General features: G+C 43.0%; 1 protein-coding gene across 4 annotated transcripts in view; it reads right to left on the bottom strand.

Annotated features, from left to right (window-relative positions):
- dock3 (dedicator of cytokinesis 3) overlaps positions 1-17934 on the bottom strand; it is a 980202-nt gene that overhangs the window by 638671 nt on the left and 323597 nt on the right. For all 4 annotated transcript variants that reach the window (XM_043708482.2, XM_043708483.2, XM_043708484.2 and 1 more), the window contains exon 6: positions 14394-14542. In XM_043708482.2, coding sequence (XP_043564417.1) covers positions 14394-14542 — 149 coding nt within the window. The remainder of the gene's footprint in view (positions 1-14393; positions 14543-17934) is intronic.

Here is a 17934-nt window from a genome sequence, read left to right on the forward strand (position 1 = left end):
AGTAACACTTGTTCCTCAAACAATAATTGAAGACAACAGAGTCCAATTTGTTTTACTATGTGATTGTGGAAAATACAAATAACAGGCATCAATGGTTTTGGAAAATAAGCCTATTTGACAGAAAGTAACTATTATGAAGGATGCACTTTTGAAAGCTATCCGATAAGGTTTTCAGAATTTCTTTCAGAATCTTATTTGTTTTAGAGACACACTTGTTTCTGTAAGACAAACATGTACCAAGGACTGGATTTTATATGCACCTGCAAATTTCTTTTCACTGGTAGGTGGGGGGGGAACAAAAATTTATCTGTGGCTAGTTTGTCAACATCCAGTCCACCTGGAGCTCAAGCCCATAACACACTGCAGGCAGCTGCCAAGATTAGTAGTTGGAATTTTATAACTTTCTATGAAATCCTCTCTCATTCTTCTGAATTCCAGCGAATATAATCCTAACCAATTCAAACACTCCACATACATCAGTCTTGTTGTCCCAGGAATCAGTCTGGCAAAGTTTACTGCATGCCCTCTATAGCAAGAGCATCATTTCTCAAATGAGGAAACCAAAACTGCAAACAATATTCCAATTTTGGTCTCACCAACGCCCTGCATAACATCCCTGCTCCTGTACTCAAGCCTCTTGCCATGAAGGCCAACATACCATTGTCTTTGTAGAGCCTGCTGCATTTCCATCCTTTAATATTCCTAATCCCTTCAAAGCAAGCAGCTCTTGTAGCTGAAACTGGTGCTCAGTCTTTTTATATCTTTTACAGTTTGGGGCTTTTCAGACAGTTGACATTTTTTTGGAAGTGAACCTCATTGTTTACCAGGTTAAAAACTCCCTGTTTCACTTTTTGTTATTAGTGATAATATATTGACCCAACCTTAGCTATGATTCTTTATCAACATTTTGGAAAATACAATTTATCCCTTCTATATTTCCAATTTCTATGAGCAGTGGAAACATGCATTGAGCATAGACTAAAATATAGTACAAAAAAGCCAATTATATTAGTTATATAATAAAAATAGAAGCAGCATTTTTAAAAGACACACACAAAATGAAAATATGCTATATTTTAATGCTTATTCAACTCCTTCTTAGTCTTTGAAGAATAAAAGGTGCAGTTTCAGAAAATGTAATGTGTCAGTGATCTAAAATACAAATGGTAAGTTCTGGGGAAAAGCAGCAAGCTTCCGTGGTGAGAAAACAAAATTCTCCTTCCGGAAGGATCATGAGGCTCAAAATGTTACAAAACTATCTCCTGTTGAGGCCACAAAAGTAATGAAGTGTAAATGTTGAAATATGACGTAAAAACCAAAAATGTGGGATATACTCAGCACGACTGGTAGCATCACAGCGGGAGAAAGTTTTCTTTCATGAGGATTGTTCTAATTAAGGATTACAGATTTGGAATGTTAACATTATTTCTCTCTGCACAGATGCTGATAGATCTGCTGAGTATGTGGCAGAATTTCTGCCTCCAGGAGGGAATATGGCTTTCTGATTCTACATAGTGTAAACATTTCTGTAAAGCAAACCCTTTGAAGATAAGGCACCCAACATGACGGTGATCAGGATAGAATGTCTCTACATGTGATTTAAAATCTACACCTTGGATCAAACACTGAAGGCAGTTAAGAATCAACCACACTGCTGTTGTTTGGAGTCATATTTAAGCCAGATCTGGATGGTAAACTTCCTTGCCTAAAGTAAAGCAAATGGGTTTGTATGACAATCAGTCATTGCCATTATGTCAGCTTCTTTTATGCCAGAGTTTCACCACCCACCATGGTGGGTTTGGAACGAACATCCCCAACCCTGATGTTCTTGATTACGAATTCAGAAATATTACTACCACACCACTGTCTTCTCCAGGAATGCAACTCAGGAACGAAAGAAGAATGTGAATGAAAATACTTCTCCAGTTCACTGCACACTGAAAAAAATGGTTGTCAAATTATGTAAATTTCACTGATTTCTAAAAAAATTAGCAATGGTGAGGTGGTCGTGGATAGCACATTTAGCGAATTGGCCACACCGCAGTTTAGGATTGCTGAGGGAGAAAGGGAATAGGTGACCAAAAAGCAGAGGAAGAGCGGGAAGGCAGTGCAGGTTCCGCTGCAGTCATAAATTCGACTGGGACAACACTACCATTATAGGGCAAGCCAAACAAAGAACAACCAGGGAATTCCTAGAAGCATGGCACTCATCCACAAACTCCATCAACAAACACATCGACCTGGACCCAATATACCGGCCACTACAGCGGACAGCTGAAACTGACAACCGGAAGCGGCAGGGACAGGCCACTATAAATGCCGGAGGAAACTCCACAGAAGCGCTTCACAGGAGGCTCGCAAGCACTGAGGATGTCACCCACACAGGGGACGAAACGTTTGCAACAAGAATTTCCAGCTCGGTGAACAGAACCACAACAACACTGTTGGTGGAGTTGGCTCACCAGGGGAAGGCAGCAGTAGCAAGGTTCATGGCATCATGACTGGCTCTGCTGTACAGAATGGCAGGAAAAAGAGTGGAAGGGCCATAGTCATAGCTGATTCAATTGCAAAGGGTGTAGATAGGCAGTTCTGTGGTTGTAAATGAGACTCCCGAAAGGTAAGTTGCCTCCTAGGTGCATGGGTCAGGAATGTCTCAGATCGGCTGCAGAACATTCTGAAGAGGGAGGGTGATCAGCCAGCCGTCTTAGTGCATACAGGGACCAATAATGTAGGTTAAAAAATGGAATGAGGCCTGACAAGCAGAATTTAGGGAGTTAGGAGCGAAGTTAAAAAGGTAGGACCTCACAGGTACAAATCCGTAAATTGTAGAATACTTATGGACAAAGACGAGAGTGGTCCTAAAGGAAGAGTGCTAAACTGGGAGAAGGCTAACTATAACAAAATTCGACAGGAGCTGGGGAATGTGGACTGGAAGCAGCTGTTTGAGGGTAAATCCACATTTGAAATGTGGGAGATTTTTAAAGAGAGGTTGATTAGAGTGCAGGACAGACGTGTCCCTGTGAAAATGAGGGATAGAAACGGCAAGATTAGGGAACTAAGGATGACAGGTGAAATTGAGAGACTAGCTAAGAGGAAAAAGGAAGCATACATAAAGTCAAAGCAACTGAAAACAGATGAAGCTTTGGAAGAATATCAGGAAAATAGGACCAATCTGAAATGAGGAATTAAGAGGACTAAAATGGGTCATGAAATACCTTTAGCAAATAGGGTTAAAGAAAATCCCAAAGCCTTTTATTCATATATAAGGAGCAAACGAGTAACTAAAGAAAGGGTTGGCCCACTCAAGGACAAAGGAGGAAAGTTATGTGTGGAGTCAGACAAAATGAGTGAGATTCTTAATGAGTACTTGGCATGATGGATGTTGAGGTTAGCGATATGTGTTTGATTACTCCATGTCAAGGTGGCAGGAGGAGGGAGGAAGTGTTGGGTTTTCTAAAAGCCATTATGGTGGACAAGTCCCTCGGTCCGGATGGAATCTATTCCAGGTTATTGAGGGAAGCGAGAGAGGAAATAGCTAGGGTCTCAACAGATATCTTTGCAGCATCCTTGAACCTGGGTGAAGTCCCGGAGGACTGGAGAATTGATAATGTTGTTCTCTTGTTTAAGAAGGGTAGCAGGGATAATCCAGGTAATTATAGACTGGCGAGCCTGCCATCAATGGTAGGGAAGCTGCTGGAGAAGCTACTGAAAGATAGAATCTATTTACATTTGGAAGAAAATGAGCAACATTGTTTTACCAAATTAATAGAATTCTTTGAGGAAGTAACAAAGTTGGTTGATGAGGGAAGGGCTGTAGATGTCATATACATGGATTTCAGTAAGGCGTTTGATAAGGTTCCCCATGGTAGGCTGATGGAGAAAGTGAAGTCACATAGGGTCCAGGGTGTACTAGCTAGATGAATAGGAACTACCTGGGCAGCAGGAGACAGAGAGTGGTAGTGGAAGGGAGTTTCTCAAAATGGAGAAATTTGACCAGTGGTGTTCTATAGGGATCCGTGTTGGAACCACTGTTGTTTGTGATAAATATAAATGTTCCGGAGGAAGGTATAGGTGGTCAGATTATCAAGTTTGCAGATATCATTAAGATTGGTGGAGTAGCAGATAGTGAAGGGTATGTCGGAGAATGCAACAGAGTATCGATTGATTGGAGATTTGGGCAGAGAAATGGCAGATGGAGTTCAAACCGGGCAAATGCGAGGTGATGCATTTTTGAAGATCCAATTCTAGAGCAAAATTCTAGAGGTAAATGGAAATGCCCTGGGGAAAAGTAATGCACAAATATGGGTGTTCAGGTCCATTGTACCCTTAAGGTGGCAACGCAAGTCAATAGAGTGGTCAAGAAGGCACATGGCATGTTTTTCTTCATCAGACGGGGTATTGAGTACAAGAGTTGGCAGATCAAGTTACAGTTGTATTGGACTTTGGTTCGGCCACATTTGGAATATTGCGTGCGGTTCTGGTTGCCACATTACCAAAAGGATGTGGATGCTTTGGAGAGGGTGCAGAGGAGGTTCACCAGAATGTTGCCTGAAGAGAGGTTGAGTAGATTAGGATTATTTTAATTAGGAAGATGGAGGTTGGGGTGGGGGGGTAGGTGGGGGAACCTGATTGAGGTCTACAAAATCATGAGAGGTATAGACAGGGTGGATAGCAAGAATTTTTTCCCCCCAGAGTGGGGAAGTCAATTACTAGGTGTCACGAGTTCAAGGTGAGAGGGGCAAAGTTTAAGGGAGATATGCATGGAAAGCTCTTTAAGCAGAGGGTGGTGAGTGCCTGGAATGTGTTCCCAGCGGAGGTGGTAGAGGTGGGAACAATGGCGTCATTTAAGATGTATCTAGGCAGATACATGAATGGGCAGGAAGCAGAAAATAGGCGACAGGTTTAGATAGAAGATCTGGATCAGCATTGGCTTGGAAGGCTGAAGGGCCTGTTCCTGTGATGTAAATTTCTTAGTTCTTTGTTCAATTGTAATGTATCCCAAGATTGTGCAAATAGGTTCTAATAAACTGTGAGCCCATGAACATCAAAACTCTCTTTATGTTTACAGAATCACACGAGTGTTATAACACAAAAAGAGGTCATTTGGCCCATTTGCCTGCACCAACATTTCAAACGAGCATCATTTGCTTATGCCAATCTCTTGTTTCTCCTCCATTTCTTTGTACATTATTTCTATCTAAATAATTGTCTAATGCTCTCGTGAACATCTCAATTGAATCTGCTTCCACCACAATTTGAAGCAGTGCATTCCGTTTCCTAAACCATTGTCAGCAATCACTCGCAGAGTACTGAAAGGCCTGGATAGAGTGGATGTGGCGAAGATGTTTCCACTAGTAGAAAGAATTAGGGCCCCAACAGTGCAGCCTCAGAAACGAAGGAGGCTGCGCTGTTGAGATGAGGAGGAATTTCTTCAAACAGAATTTCATCCTATGTCACTAGGTCCTAGGCAGTATCTCCCTTTTTTAAAAAGACAGTTGAAAACCCTTTCTTGGTCTCTTATGGGCCCTACTTTACTATGAATTTACTACTTACATGCATTTGGAGACTTTGGAACACCCACTTATACTGGTTGCCAGCCTTTTTAGAACATAGAACATAGAACAATACAGCACAGAACAGGCCCTTCGGCCCACGATGATGTGCCGAACTTCTAACCTAGATTAAGTACCCATCCACGTACCTATCCAAATGCCGCTTAAAGGTCGCCAATGATTCCGACTCTACCACTCCCACGGGCAGCGCATTCCATGCCCCCACCACTCTCTGGGTAAAGAACCCACCCCTGACATCTCCCCTATACCTTCCACCCTTCACCTTAAATTTATGTCCCCTTGTAACACTCTGTTGTACCCGGGGAAAAAGTTTCTGACTGTCTACTCTATCTATTCCTCTGATCATCTTATAAACCTCTATCAAGTCACCCCTCATCTTTCGCCGTTCCAACGAGAAAAGGCCGAGAACTCTCAACCTATCCTCGTACGACTTCCTCTCCATTCCAGGCAACATCCTGGTAAATCTTCTCTGCACCCTCTCCAAAGCTTCCACATCTTTCCTAAAGTGAGGCGACCAGAACTGCACACAGTACTCCAACTGTGGCCTAACCAAAGTCCTGTACAGCTGCAACATCACTTCACGACTCTTGAATTCAATCCCTCTGCTAATGAACGATAATACTCCATAGGCCTTCTTACAAACTCTATCCACCTGAGTGGCAACCTTCAAAGATCTATGTACATAGACCCCAAGATCCCTCTGTTCCTCCACCTGACTTAGAACCCTACCATTAACCCTGTATTCCGCATTCTTATTTGTTCTTCCAAAATGGACAACCTCACACTTGGCAGGGTTGAACTCCATCTGCCACTCCTCAGCCCAGCTCTGCATCATATCTAAGTCCCTCTGCAGCCGACAACAGCCCTCCTCACTGTCCACAACTCCACCTATCTTCGTATCATCTGCAAATTTACTGACCCACCCTTCGACTCCCTCATCTAAGTCATTAATAAAAATTACAAACAGCAGAGGACCCAGAACTGATCCCTGCGGAACTCCACTTGTAACTGGGCTCCAGGCTGAATATTTACCATCTACCACCACTCTCTGCCTTCGACCGGTTAGCCAGTTTTCTATCCAATTGGCCAAATTTCCCTCTATCCCATGCCTCCTGACTTTCCGCATAAGCCTACCATGGGGAACCTTATCAAATGCCTTACTAAAATCCATGTACACTACATCCATTGCTCTACCCTCATCCACATGCTTGGTCACCTCCTCGAAGAATTCAATAAGACTTGTAAGGCAAGACCTTCACAAATCCGTGCTGGCTGTCCCTAATCAAGCAGTGTCTTTCCAGATACTCATAAATCCTATCCCTCAGTACCCTTTCCATTACTTTGCCTACCACAGAAGTAAGACTAACAGGCCTGTAATTCCCAGGGTTATCCCTATTCCCTTTTTTGAACAGGGGCACAACATTCGCTACTCTCCAGTCCCCTGGTACCACCCCCGTTGCTAGTGAAGACGAGAAGATCATTGCCAACGGTACTGTAATTTCCTCTCTTGCTTCCCACATAATCCTAGGATATATCCCGTCAGGCCCGGGGGACTTGTCTATCCTCAAGTTGTTCAAAATGTCCAACACATCTTCCTTCCTAACAGGTATCTCTTCTAGCTTACCAGTCCATTTCACACTCTCCTCTTCTACAATACGGTCACTCTCGTTCGTAAATACTGAAGAGAAGTACTTGTTCAAGACCTCTCCTGTCTCTTCCGACTCAATACACAGTCTCCCACTACTGTCCTTGATCGGACCTACCCTCGTTCTCATCATTCTCAGGTTTCTCACATACGCATAAAATGCCTTGGGGTTATCCTTGATCCTACCCGCCAATGATTTTTCATGCCCTCTCTTAGCTCTCCTAATCCCTTTCTTCAGGTCCCTTCTGGCTATTCTGTATCCCTCCACTGCTCTGTCTGAATCCTGTTTCCTCAACCTTATGTAAGCCTCCTTCTTCCTCTTTACCAGACATTCAACCTCTCTCGTCAACCAAGGCTCCCTCACACGACCATTTCTTTCCTGCCTGATAGGTACATACATATCATGGACACGTCGTATCTGCTCTTTGAAAAAGTTCCACATTTCCACCACATCCTTCCCTGACAGCCTATGCTCCCAACGTATGCTCCTCAAATCCTGCCTTACAGCATCGTAATTTCCCTTCCCCCAATTATAAAATCTACCTTGTTGTGCGCACCTATCTCTCTCCATAACCAAGGTGAAAGTCACAGAATTGTGGTCACCATCACCAAAATGTTCACCCACTAACAAGCCCACCACTTGTCCCGGTTCATTACCGAGTACCAAATCCAATATGGCCTCCCCTCTGGTTGGACAATCTACATACTGCGTTAGAAAAGCTTCCTGGACACACTGCACAAACACCGCCCCATCCAATCTACTTGATCTAAAGAGCTTCCAATCAATATTTGGGAAGTTGAAGTCGCCCATGACTACGACCCTGTGGCTTCTGCACCTTTCCAAAATCTGTTTCCCAATCTGTTTCTCCACATCTCTGCTGCTATTGGGGGGCCTATAGTAAACACCCAACAAGGTGACTGCACCTTTCCTATTTCTGACTTCAGCCCATACTACCTCCAGAGGCAGATCCCCCTCAAACTTCCTTTCTGCAGCCGTTATACCATTTCTAATTAGCAATGCCACCCCCCCTCCTTTTTTCCCACCCTCCCTAATCTTACTGAAACACCTGTAACCAGGAACCTCCAACAGCCATTCCTGTCCCACATCTATCCACGTTTCCGTGATGGCCACAACATCGTAGTCCCAGGTACCGATCCACGCCTTAAGTTCACCCACCTTATTTCTGATACTCCTTGCGTTGAAGTATACGCACTTGAGCCCATCTCTGTGTCCGCAAGTAGTCCCTGTCAGTGCTACCTTCTCCACAGCCTCCCTACAGTCTTGGGCATCCTGACACACAGCTAGCTTACTTGCTGGACTACAAGTCCGGATCCCATCCCCCTGCCAAATTAGTTTAAACCCCCCCGAAGAGTGCTAGCAAACCTACCCCCCAGGATATTGGTGCCCTTCTGGTTCAGGTGCAACCCGTCCTGTTTGTACTGGTCCCACCTTCCCTAGAATGCAGTCCAATTGTCCAAATATCTGAAGCCCTCCCTCCTACACCAGCCTTGCAGCCACGTGTTCAACTGCACTCTCTCCCTATTCTTTGCCTCACTGTCACGTGGCACCGGCAACAACCCAGAGATGACGACTCTGTCTGTCATCTCTGACAGACTCTGTCTACCTTTTCTCATCATTCCTTTTTGCTTCTCTTATCTTCTTTTTCAGCTTCCCAATGAATCTTGTGTAATCCCCTCAGTTCTCAATTGTATTCTCCACATGACACAAGTCATAAGCACAGCTTTTCCCCCTCTTTATCTTAATTTGTATCTCCCTGGTCATCCAGGGAGCTTTGGATTTGTTTGTCCTACCGGTAAGTCTATCAGACTATAGCCGAACCATCTCCTCTTTGAACTCAGCTCATTGTCTAGTTATGGTTTCCCACCAACCTCTTGTTCCAGTCTATCCTGCTCAGCTCTATTCTTTACCAATTGAAATCAGCTTTCTGTCAATTGATTTTCTTACTCTGTATTGACTGATGTCATTCTCCACCATCATCCTGAACCTTACGAAACAATGCTCACTGTCCTCTTGATGCTCCCCTATTGACATTTGATCCATTTGGCCCAGCTCACTTCTAAAAACTGAGTTTGAAGGACCGGACACACACTGCTGCAGGAAACTCTCTTCAATACACATTTGAACACATGCCTTTTGCTGCCCCTTACATGACCATTATCTCAGTGTGTATTTGGATAATTAAAGTCCCCCATTTAATTACTCTATAAGGTTGGCATTTTCCCTGCATTTGTTCCTCTACATCCTTTTTTACTATTTAGTAATTGATAGACTACAACTAACAATGCAATTGTACTCTTTTTGTCCTTAAAATTGCAGGTGTAGTGAACATTGAAGACGTTTACCTCAGATTACAATGGGATCTTGATTAGTTGAACCAGAGGGTTGAGGAGTGGCAGATGGAGTTTAATTTAGATAAATGTGAGGTGTTCCATTTTGGGAAAGCAAATCTTAGCAGGACTTATACACCTAACGGTAAAGTCCTAGGGAGTGTTGTTGAACAAAAAAACCTTAGAGCACAAGTTCATCGCTCCTTGAAAGTAGAATCGCAGGTATTGGTCATGGTATTGAGTATAGAAATTGGGAGGAGAAAGTGAGGGCTGTAGATGCTGGAGATCAGAGCTGAAAATGTGTTGCTGGAAAAGCGCAGCAGGTCAGACAGCATCCAAGGAACAGGAGAATCGACGTTTCGGGCATAAGCCCATCTTCAGGAATGAGGAAAGTGTGTCCAGCAGGCTAAGATAAAAGGTAGGGAGGAGGGACTTGGAGGAGGGGCGTTGGAATTGCGATAGGTGGAGGGAGGTCAAGGTGAGGGTGATAGGCCGGAGTGGGGTGGGGGCGGAGAGGTCAAGAAGAAGATTGCAGGTTAGGAAAATGGTGCTGAGTTCCAGGTATTTGACTGAGACAAGGTGGGGGGGGGAGGGGAAATGAGGAAACTGGAGAAATCTGAGTTCATCCCTTGTGGTTGGAGGGTTCCCAGGCAGAAGATGAGGTGCTCTTCCTCCAACCGTTGTGTTGCCATGGTCTGGCGATGGAGGAGTCCAAGGACCTGCATGTCCTTGGTGGAGTGGGAGGGGGAGTTAAAGTGTTGGGTTACGGGGTGGTTGGGTTGTTTGGTCCGGGTGTCCCAGAGGTGTTCTCTGAAACGTTCCGCAAGTAGGCGGCCTGTCTCCCCAGTATACAGGAGGCCACATCGGGTGCAGCGGATGGAAGGTATTGGTAAAGTGCTTGAACTGTTCAACCTCCTCGTGGGAGCACGAGGCAGCGCCGATACAGTCATCGATGTAGCGGAGGAAAAGGTGGGGGGTGGTGCCAGTGTAGCTGCGGAAGATGGATTGTTGCACATATCCTACGAAGAGGCAGGCATAGCTGGGGCCCATGCGGGTGCCCATGGCTACTCCTTTGGTTTGGAGAAAGTGGGAGGATTGGAAAGAGAAGTTGTTCAGGGTGAGGACCAATTCAGTCAGTCGAAGGAGGGTGTCGGTGGAAGGGTACTGGTTGGTACGGCGGGAAAGGAAGAAGCGGAGGGCTTTAAGTCCTTCGTGATGGGGGATGGAGGTGTACAGGGACTGGATGTCCATGGTGAAGATAAGGCGTTGGGGACCGGGGAAGCGAAAATCATGGAGGAGGTGGAGGGTGTAGGTGGTGTCCCGAGCGTAGGTGGGGAGTTCTTGGACTAAGGGGGACAGGACCGTGTCGAGGTATGCAGAGATGAGTTCGGTGGGGCAGGAGCAGGCTGAGACAATGGGTCGGCCGGGGCAGTCAGGTTTGTGGATTTTTGGCAGGAGGTAGAAACGGGCGGAGCGGGGTTGTGGGACTATGAGGTTGGAGGCGGTGGATGGGAGATCCCCTGAGGTGATGAGGTTCTGGATGGTCTGGGAGATGATGGTTTGGTGGTGGGAGGTGGGGTCATGGTCAAGGGGGCAGTAGGAGGAGGTGTCCGCGAGCTGGCGTTTAGCCTCAGCGGTGTAAAGGTCGGTGCGCCAAACTACTACCGCGCCTCCCTTGTCTGCTGGTTTGATAGTGAGGTTGGGGTTGGAACGGAGGGAGTGGAGGGCTGCACATTCCGAGGGTGAGAGGTTGGAGTGGGTGAGAGGATTGGAGAGGTTGAGGCGGTTAATGTCTCGGCGGCAGTTGGCTATGAAGAGATCGAGGGCGGGTAAGAGGCCAGCACGGGGTGTCCAGGTGGATGGGGTGTGTTGGAGGTCATGTTGCGCTGTACAGGACATTGGTTAGGCCACTGTTTGAAAACTACATGCAATTCTGGTCTTCTTCCTCTTGGAAGGATGTTGTGAAACTTGAAAGGGTTCAGAAAAGATTTACAAGGATGTTGCCAGGGTTGAAGGCCTTGAGCTGTAGGGAGGGGTTGAATAGGTGGGGCTGTTTTCCCTGGAGTGTTGGAGGCTGAGGGGTGACTTTATAGAGGTTTTTAAAATTATGAAGGGCATGGTAAATAGACAAGGTCTTTTCCCTGGTGTGGGGGAGTCCAGAACTAGAGGGAATAGATTTAGAGTGAAGGGGAAGGATATAAAAGAGATGTAAGGGGCAACCTTTTCATGCAGAGAGTGGTGCATGTATGGAATGAGCTGCCAAAGGAAGTGGTGGAGGCAAGTACAATTGCAACATTTAAAAGGCATCTGGATGGGTATATGAATAGAAGGGTATGGAGAGATATGGGCCAAGTGGTAGCAAGTGGGACTAGATTAGGTTGGGATATCTGGTCGACGTGGTCGAGTTGAACCAAGGGTCTGTTTCCATGCTTTGTACATCGCTATGACTCAAATTAATTCTGTCCTTCAACTCTCAACAACACCCTTTTTCTTCAGCAATGTAAGTTCATCTTACCCAGTACTGCCATTCCTCCTCCTTTGCTTACTTTTTAAATTTTTCCCTGAACAGCCTTTACCCAGGAATAATTAACAGTCCATCTTTCTCTTTCTTGAGCCCGGTCTATGTTAGCTGCACAACATCAGATTTCCATGTGGCAATTTGCACCTGCAACTCTCCAATCTTATTCACGATACTCCATACAATTACATAAATGGTCAGCTAGCCTGCTTTAACTTCACTTCTTTTTTCCTTACTCTGATTTACCCATTAAGTTGCTATTCTTTCTACAAGTGGTAACTGTGTCTGTAAGTACTTTATGAGGTCTTGTATTCTTCTCTACTATCCTCTCTTTGTTCCAAAACATCTGCCAAATCAAATAAATGGAGTGAGTTTAAAACTTTCCCAATGTCAAGTTCACCCCATCTGATGTGTATAGATGCTATTTTCCCCAGACCCACAGTGTCCCATGAATCTAAAGTTCTCCCTTATGCATGATTTTTCCTGACATGCATTCATCTATTTCCGTACTCACTTACATGTGACACTCCAGAGATTACTACATTTGGGTCCTGCTCTCTAATTTTCTACCTAGCTCCCTAAATTCTGATTATAAGATCACATTCCTCTTTAATAGAATTATAGAATCCCTATGAGTGCAAATAGAGGCCAGTCGGCCCATCAAGTCTGCACTGACCCGCCTGGATACCCACCTCATAACTAAGAAATCCCCTATCACTATCCCTCCCCATTTCTTTTAATTGCCCTCCTGTACAGCTGAGCTGCTTGCAATGCCACATGTATGGATCTGATTGCACTCCCTTGAGGAATCAGCACCCTCATCAACTTCTGAATTGAAACACAGAGTAGGATCTCAGCTTCTCCTGGTCTGCCTTGTAGTCACCCATTCCCTCCAGGCCCTTAAGCTGTCATATGACCACCTCTCTGAACATGCATAAACATCCAACTGGTCTGGACAAAAAAAAATTATTGCTCAATTCCTAATATTAAAACAGTTTTCCAAACTCATACAAATTACTCACAACTCAAACTGGTCAATAACTTTCCAGCATTTAAGTATTCAATTACTGCATTGTAGCTGAGATAAAAATAAATAAAATCCCTATTAATGAAGATTGCAAATTTGGCTTTTTGACGATAAGTTTTGCTTATTTATACTTGACTCCGATGTGGCACTGGAAAGTCAGTGACTCACAATGACTCTCACCAATCACTGCAATGACTCTTACTAATTTTTATAGATGCACCATAGAAAACATCCTATCCAGATGCATCACATCTTATAAAAGCAAATTACTGCAGATGCTGGAATCTGAAACCAAAAGAGAAAATGCTGGAAAATCTCAGCAGGTCAGGCAGCATCTGTAAGGAGAGAAAAGAGCTGACGTTTCGAGTCTAACTGACCCTTTGTCAAAGTTGAGCTTTGACAAAGGGTCAGTTAGACTTGAAACGTCAGCTCTTTTCTCTCCTTACAGATGCTGCCAGACCTGCTGAGATTTTCCAGCATTTTCTCTTTTGGTTGCATCACATCTTGGTATGGTGACTGCTCTGCTGGAAATGCACAGCAGGTCAGGCAGCATCCAAGGAGCAGGACAATCGACGTTTCGGGCATAAGCCCTTCATCAGGAAGAAGGTTTCATTCCTGATGAAGGACTTATGGACAAGCTTCATTCCTGATGAAGGGCTTATGCCCGAAATGTCGATACTTTTGTTCCTTGGTTGCTGCCTGAACTGTTGTGCGCTGTGCTTTTCCAGCACCACATTCTCAACTCTGATCTCCAGCATCTGCAGTCCTCACTTTCTCCTTATAGGAACTGCTCTGTCCAAGTCTGCAAGAAATTATTGAGTTATGAGCGCAGCCCAGTCCACCCCACAAATCAGCCTTCCTTCCACTGACTCCATCTATACTTCTCGCTGCCTCTGGAAAGCAGCCAACATAATTATGTTATTCTCCTTTTCACCCTCTTCCATTCAGCAAGAGATATAAAATTTTGAAAACATGCAACAACAGATTCAAGAACAGCTTCTTCCCGGCTGTTATCAGACTTAAGAATGGACCTCTCATATATTAGAGTTGATCCTTCTCTGTAGCTCCAATACTATGTTCTGTATTACCCTGATAGATTTAGGAAGGTACAATTTATCTGAATTGCATGCGAAACAATCCTTTTCACTGTACCTGGGTATATGTGACAATCATAAATCAAATCAAACCAAATCAAAACACAGTGAAAAAGTGACAATTACTCTAAACAGTCAGCACTAAATAAAATATTAATAATAAACAAAATTCTCTAGATTAACTTACTCATTGCCCCAGTCCAAGCGGACTGTAATGTGTCGTTTGACATCACGGATTTGGTCTTGAGTTAGGTGACCAGATAGAAGTTGTCTCCGCAAATCAATCAGCTCATTCATTACATGCCGCAGTTTGTAAAATAAGTCCACCTTGTGTTTCTGTAGAAGGAAATAGATAGAAGCTATTTAAACAGAAGTTATTCAATTTTACAAAAAGTATCTGCTTGACTTCATCCTGCAGGTTTGGCAGTACATCTCCTGATCACAAACCAACTACATTCCTACTATTCCCGTCACTGTAATGGAGGGAGGGAAAGAATTCATTTCCATATGATTTTTATCACCTAGAGTGCAATAGTGCATTTTTGTATTCCTAAAACTTAACTGTCACCATCAAGCATTCTCCTATATCAGTGATAGTGCAGTAACACAAGTAAATATTTCTCTATTTTCCATTAGCATCCCTCAAAATTCTGAGCAGCATTCCCTTCGACATTGGTATTAATGTTATCATTCCCCAGATAGCTACAATTGTGACATATTTGAAGAATATTACTTGTATTAATTCCAAAAAACTGTAGTCATAATTTGGAGGCACTGGTGTTGGACTGCAGTGTACAAAGTTAAAAATCACACAACACCAGGTTATAGTCCAACAGGTTTGCTTGGAAGCATGAGCTTTCGGAGCGCTGCTCCTTCATCAGATGTTTGTGGAGTATAAGATGGGAAGACACAGAATTTATAGCAAAAGTTTACAGTGTGATGCAACTGAAATTATATATTGAATTGTTTGTTAAGTCTCTCATTTTTTAAAATAACCATGTTGGTTTCAGTTCTCTCAATTCCTTCTAAAAATGTATTTACAGAATCTTACATGGATCCATTCAGTTTTTGAGCGAAACAAAATGTAATTCTGCAAGTACAAATTTACCCCACAAATGTATAAGTGTGTGTTCATCGGGGGTGGGTGGGTGGTATGAGCGTCTGTGAAAGAGTATGTGTATATGCGTGAGTGAGAGTGTAAAGGGGTATAAGTCTGTGAGAGGGTGCGTGCGTGGGTGTAAGTATGTATGTGAGCGTATGAGAGAGAGTCTGCCTGAGTGTATGGGTCTGTACGTGTGTGTGAGTGAGAGTGAGAGATCCCTCCCAGTGGTCCATGTCACACTACAGGTGACCCCACTGCACTACACACTCTCTTACAGACACTCATAGCCCCCCCACCACGCAAACACCCACATGCGCGCACACACATATAAGTTTGTGGGGTGAATTTGTACTTGCATAATTATATTTTATTTTGCTCAAAAACTACATGGATCCATGTAAGATTCTGTAAATACCTTTTGTAGAAATAGAATCACTCTCAACATTGGGGCACAGACAACCTCACACAGGGTACCTCACACCTTTAATGCATTATGTGAGACAACATGGCACCTATTGTTAAAGTTCACTTGAGAATGTCATTTTTAAAAAACATTTCTGGGATTTACATATGAAAGAACTGAAACCAACATGGTCATTCTAAAATATGAGAGACTTAATAAACAATCCAGGTCTTCTTCAATATATAATTTCAGTTGCATCACACTGAAAACTTTTGCTATAAATTCTGTGTCTTCCGATCTTTATACTCGATAACACCTGAAGAAGGAGCAATGCTCCGAAAGTTAGTGCTTCCAGATAAACCTGTTGGACTATAACCTGGTGTTGTGCGATTTTTAACTTTACCTGGGTATTGTTAGTCTGGGCTGGATTTGAACTTTTACGCCACAAATAGGTCTGTGAATTAATACTAGGTACTCCCCATATGTTCATAAAATGCTACAAAATAACAAATGCTGAAGAAAGTGAGATGAATCATAATTTTATTGACAAATATCAAAAAATCTCTGATGACTCTGGAATTGGACTAATTTTTCTAAGACAACATGATTCAAAGTATAACAACATTAACATCAGGAACAAAGTCAAAGTCAAGGCGTGAAAGGAAAAGTACACATGCCCATAATAATGAATAAAAATGTATTTCCAAATTTGATTATCAATAAGCTGTCAACAAGCATTTAAAACCCGCCAGGTTGGAGACACAACATAAAGGCAGTGACTGGTCTAACGTGTTTACAGTTTTGTACAGCAGTGAAATGTATGCTTACTGCCAGGTTAAATATCTACACTCTTACAGAACCTGTCAATTTCACTTACATGGCATACTGTGTGAATAATTAAGGTTTTATTGGCCAGTTTTGAATGAGAAATGGCTTTTCTAATTCAATCTACTTGTTTAAGTCAATTTTTAAAGCATTTCATGAAATGGAGGACATCTAGCTTATCTAAGCAGAAATGTTGCAAACCTTTTGTTCTATTTATTGTTCTGAATTTGAGAAAATCCAAGATGGAGAATGTAGAGTCACTGGCAATCGTTTTGCAATATTGACTCTATTTGTCATATTACAATAGAGCAGATTGTTGAGTACTTCTGTTCAAGACAAAGGAGGAGAAAAAATCTGGGAACTTAGAACTTAGACTCATGATCATTTAAACATGCAGGGATTGATCAAGGATAACCAGTACAATTTTCTTAAAGTAAAGTATATTTAACAATATTAATGTATTTTGAAGCAGTGACTAGTTTGATAGAGTTGGTATACAGAAAACAATGAAAATGGATTTTAATAAAATGTTTTGTGTGGCTGAAAAAGGTTTATCAGAAAAACTGACCATGAGAAAATATTGTAGGGTTGATGGGAAGTAGGTTGATAGACAGGAAATACTGAATTTCAACAAATGGGTGTTGATAAGACTAAAGCAGGATTAAAAGTGGTAGACCCAATTCATTATCAGAATCTTTGGACTTGAATGGCCAGGGGAGAACACAATCTCAAACTTTGTTGACAAAGTATAAATAGGCGGCTTGTCAAACTGAAAAACTGAATGTAAAATCATTTGGAAGACAAACTGGTGAAAGGTATAGGCAGATTTGGAGATGGATAAGGGACAGATACAACACACTGAAGCAATATAGGTAATTCAGAAAAGATTGAGGAGTGATTCATAGCTGGAAAGGATTATCTTAGCAGGAAAGGGTAAGCAAGTCATGTCTTTACTCACTGGAGTTTAGAAGAATGAGAAATGATTCTATTTAAATATACAGGATTCTATGTGGGCTTAACATGATAAACACTAAGAGGATACATTTCTCCTTCTGGGTATGTGGAACTCAGGGGCACAGTTTAGGAATAATGTATTTCCCATTTAAGACAGAGATAAGAGGAATTTCTTCCCTCAGACAGTCATTAGCCTTTGAAATTCTCTTCCTCAGACAGCACAGCAGACTGGTGTTATGGACCGGGTGTGGTGAAACGGTTAAAAAATTATGTCCCAATACATGTGTGAATCTAACCGGAATGGAGGTGTTGCTTAGTCCCGTGTGAATCTTATTACACACCTCCCCGTGTGAATCTTCTTATCTGTATGTAACCAGAATGGAATGTGTTTTTTAGCCTTGCTCTGCTGTTCACATGAATGTTTATATCTGGAAAAGAGTATAT

The sequence above is a fragment of the Chiloscyllium plagiosum genome, unplaced genomic scaffold (genome assembly GCF_037043375.1).
Source record: "Chiloscyllium plagiosum isolate Xiang-an unplaced genomic scaffold, Cpla_swu_hap1 HiC_scaffold_14, whole genome shotgun sequence".
In the NCBI taxonomy this organism is placed as follows: Eukaryota; Metazoa; Chordata; class Chondrichthyes; order Orectolobiformes; family Hemiscylliidae; genus Chiloscyllium; species Chiloscyllium plagiosum.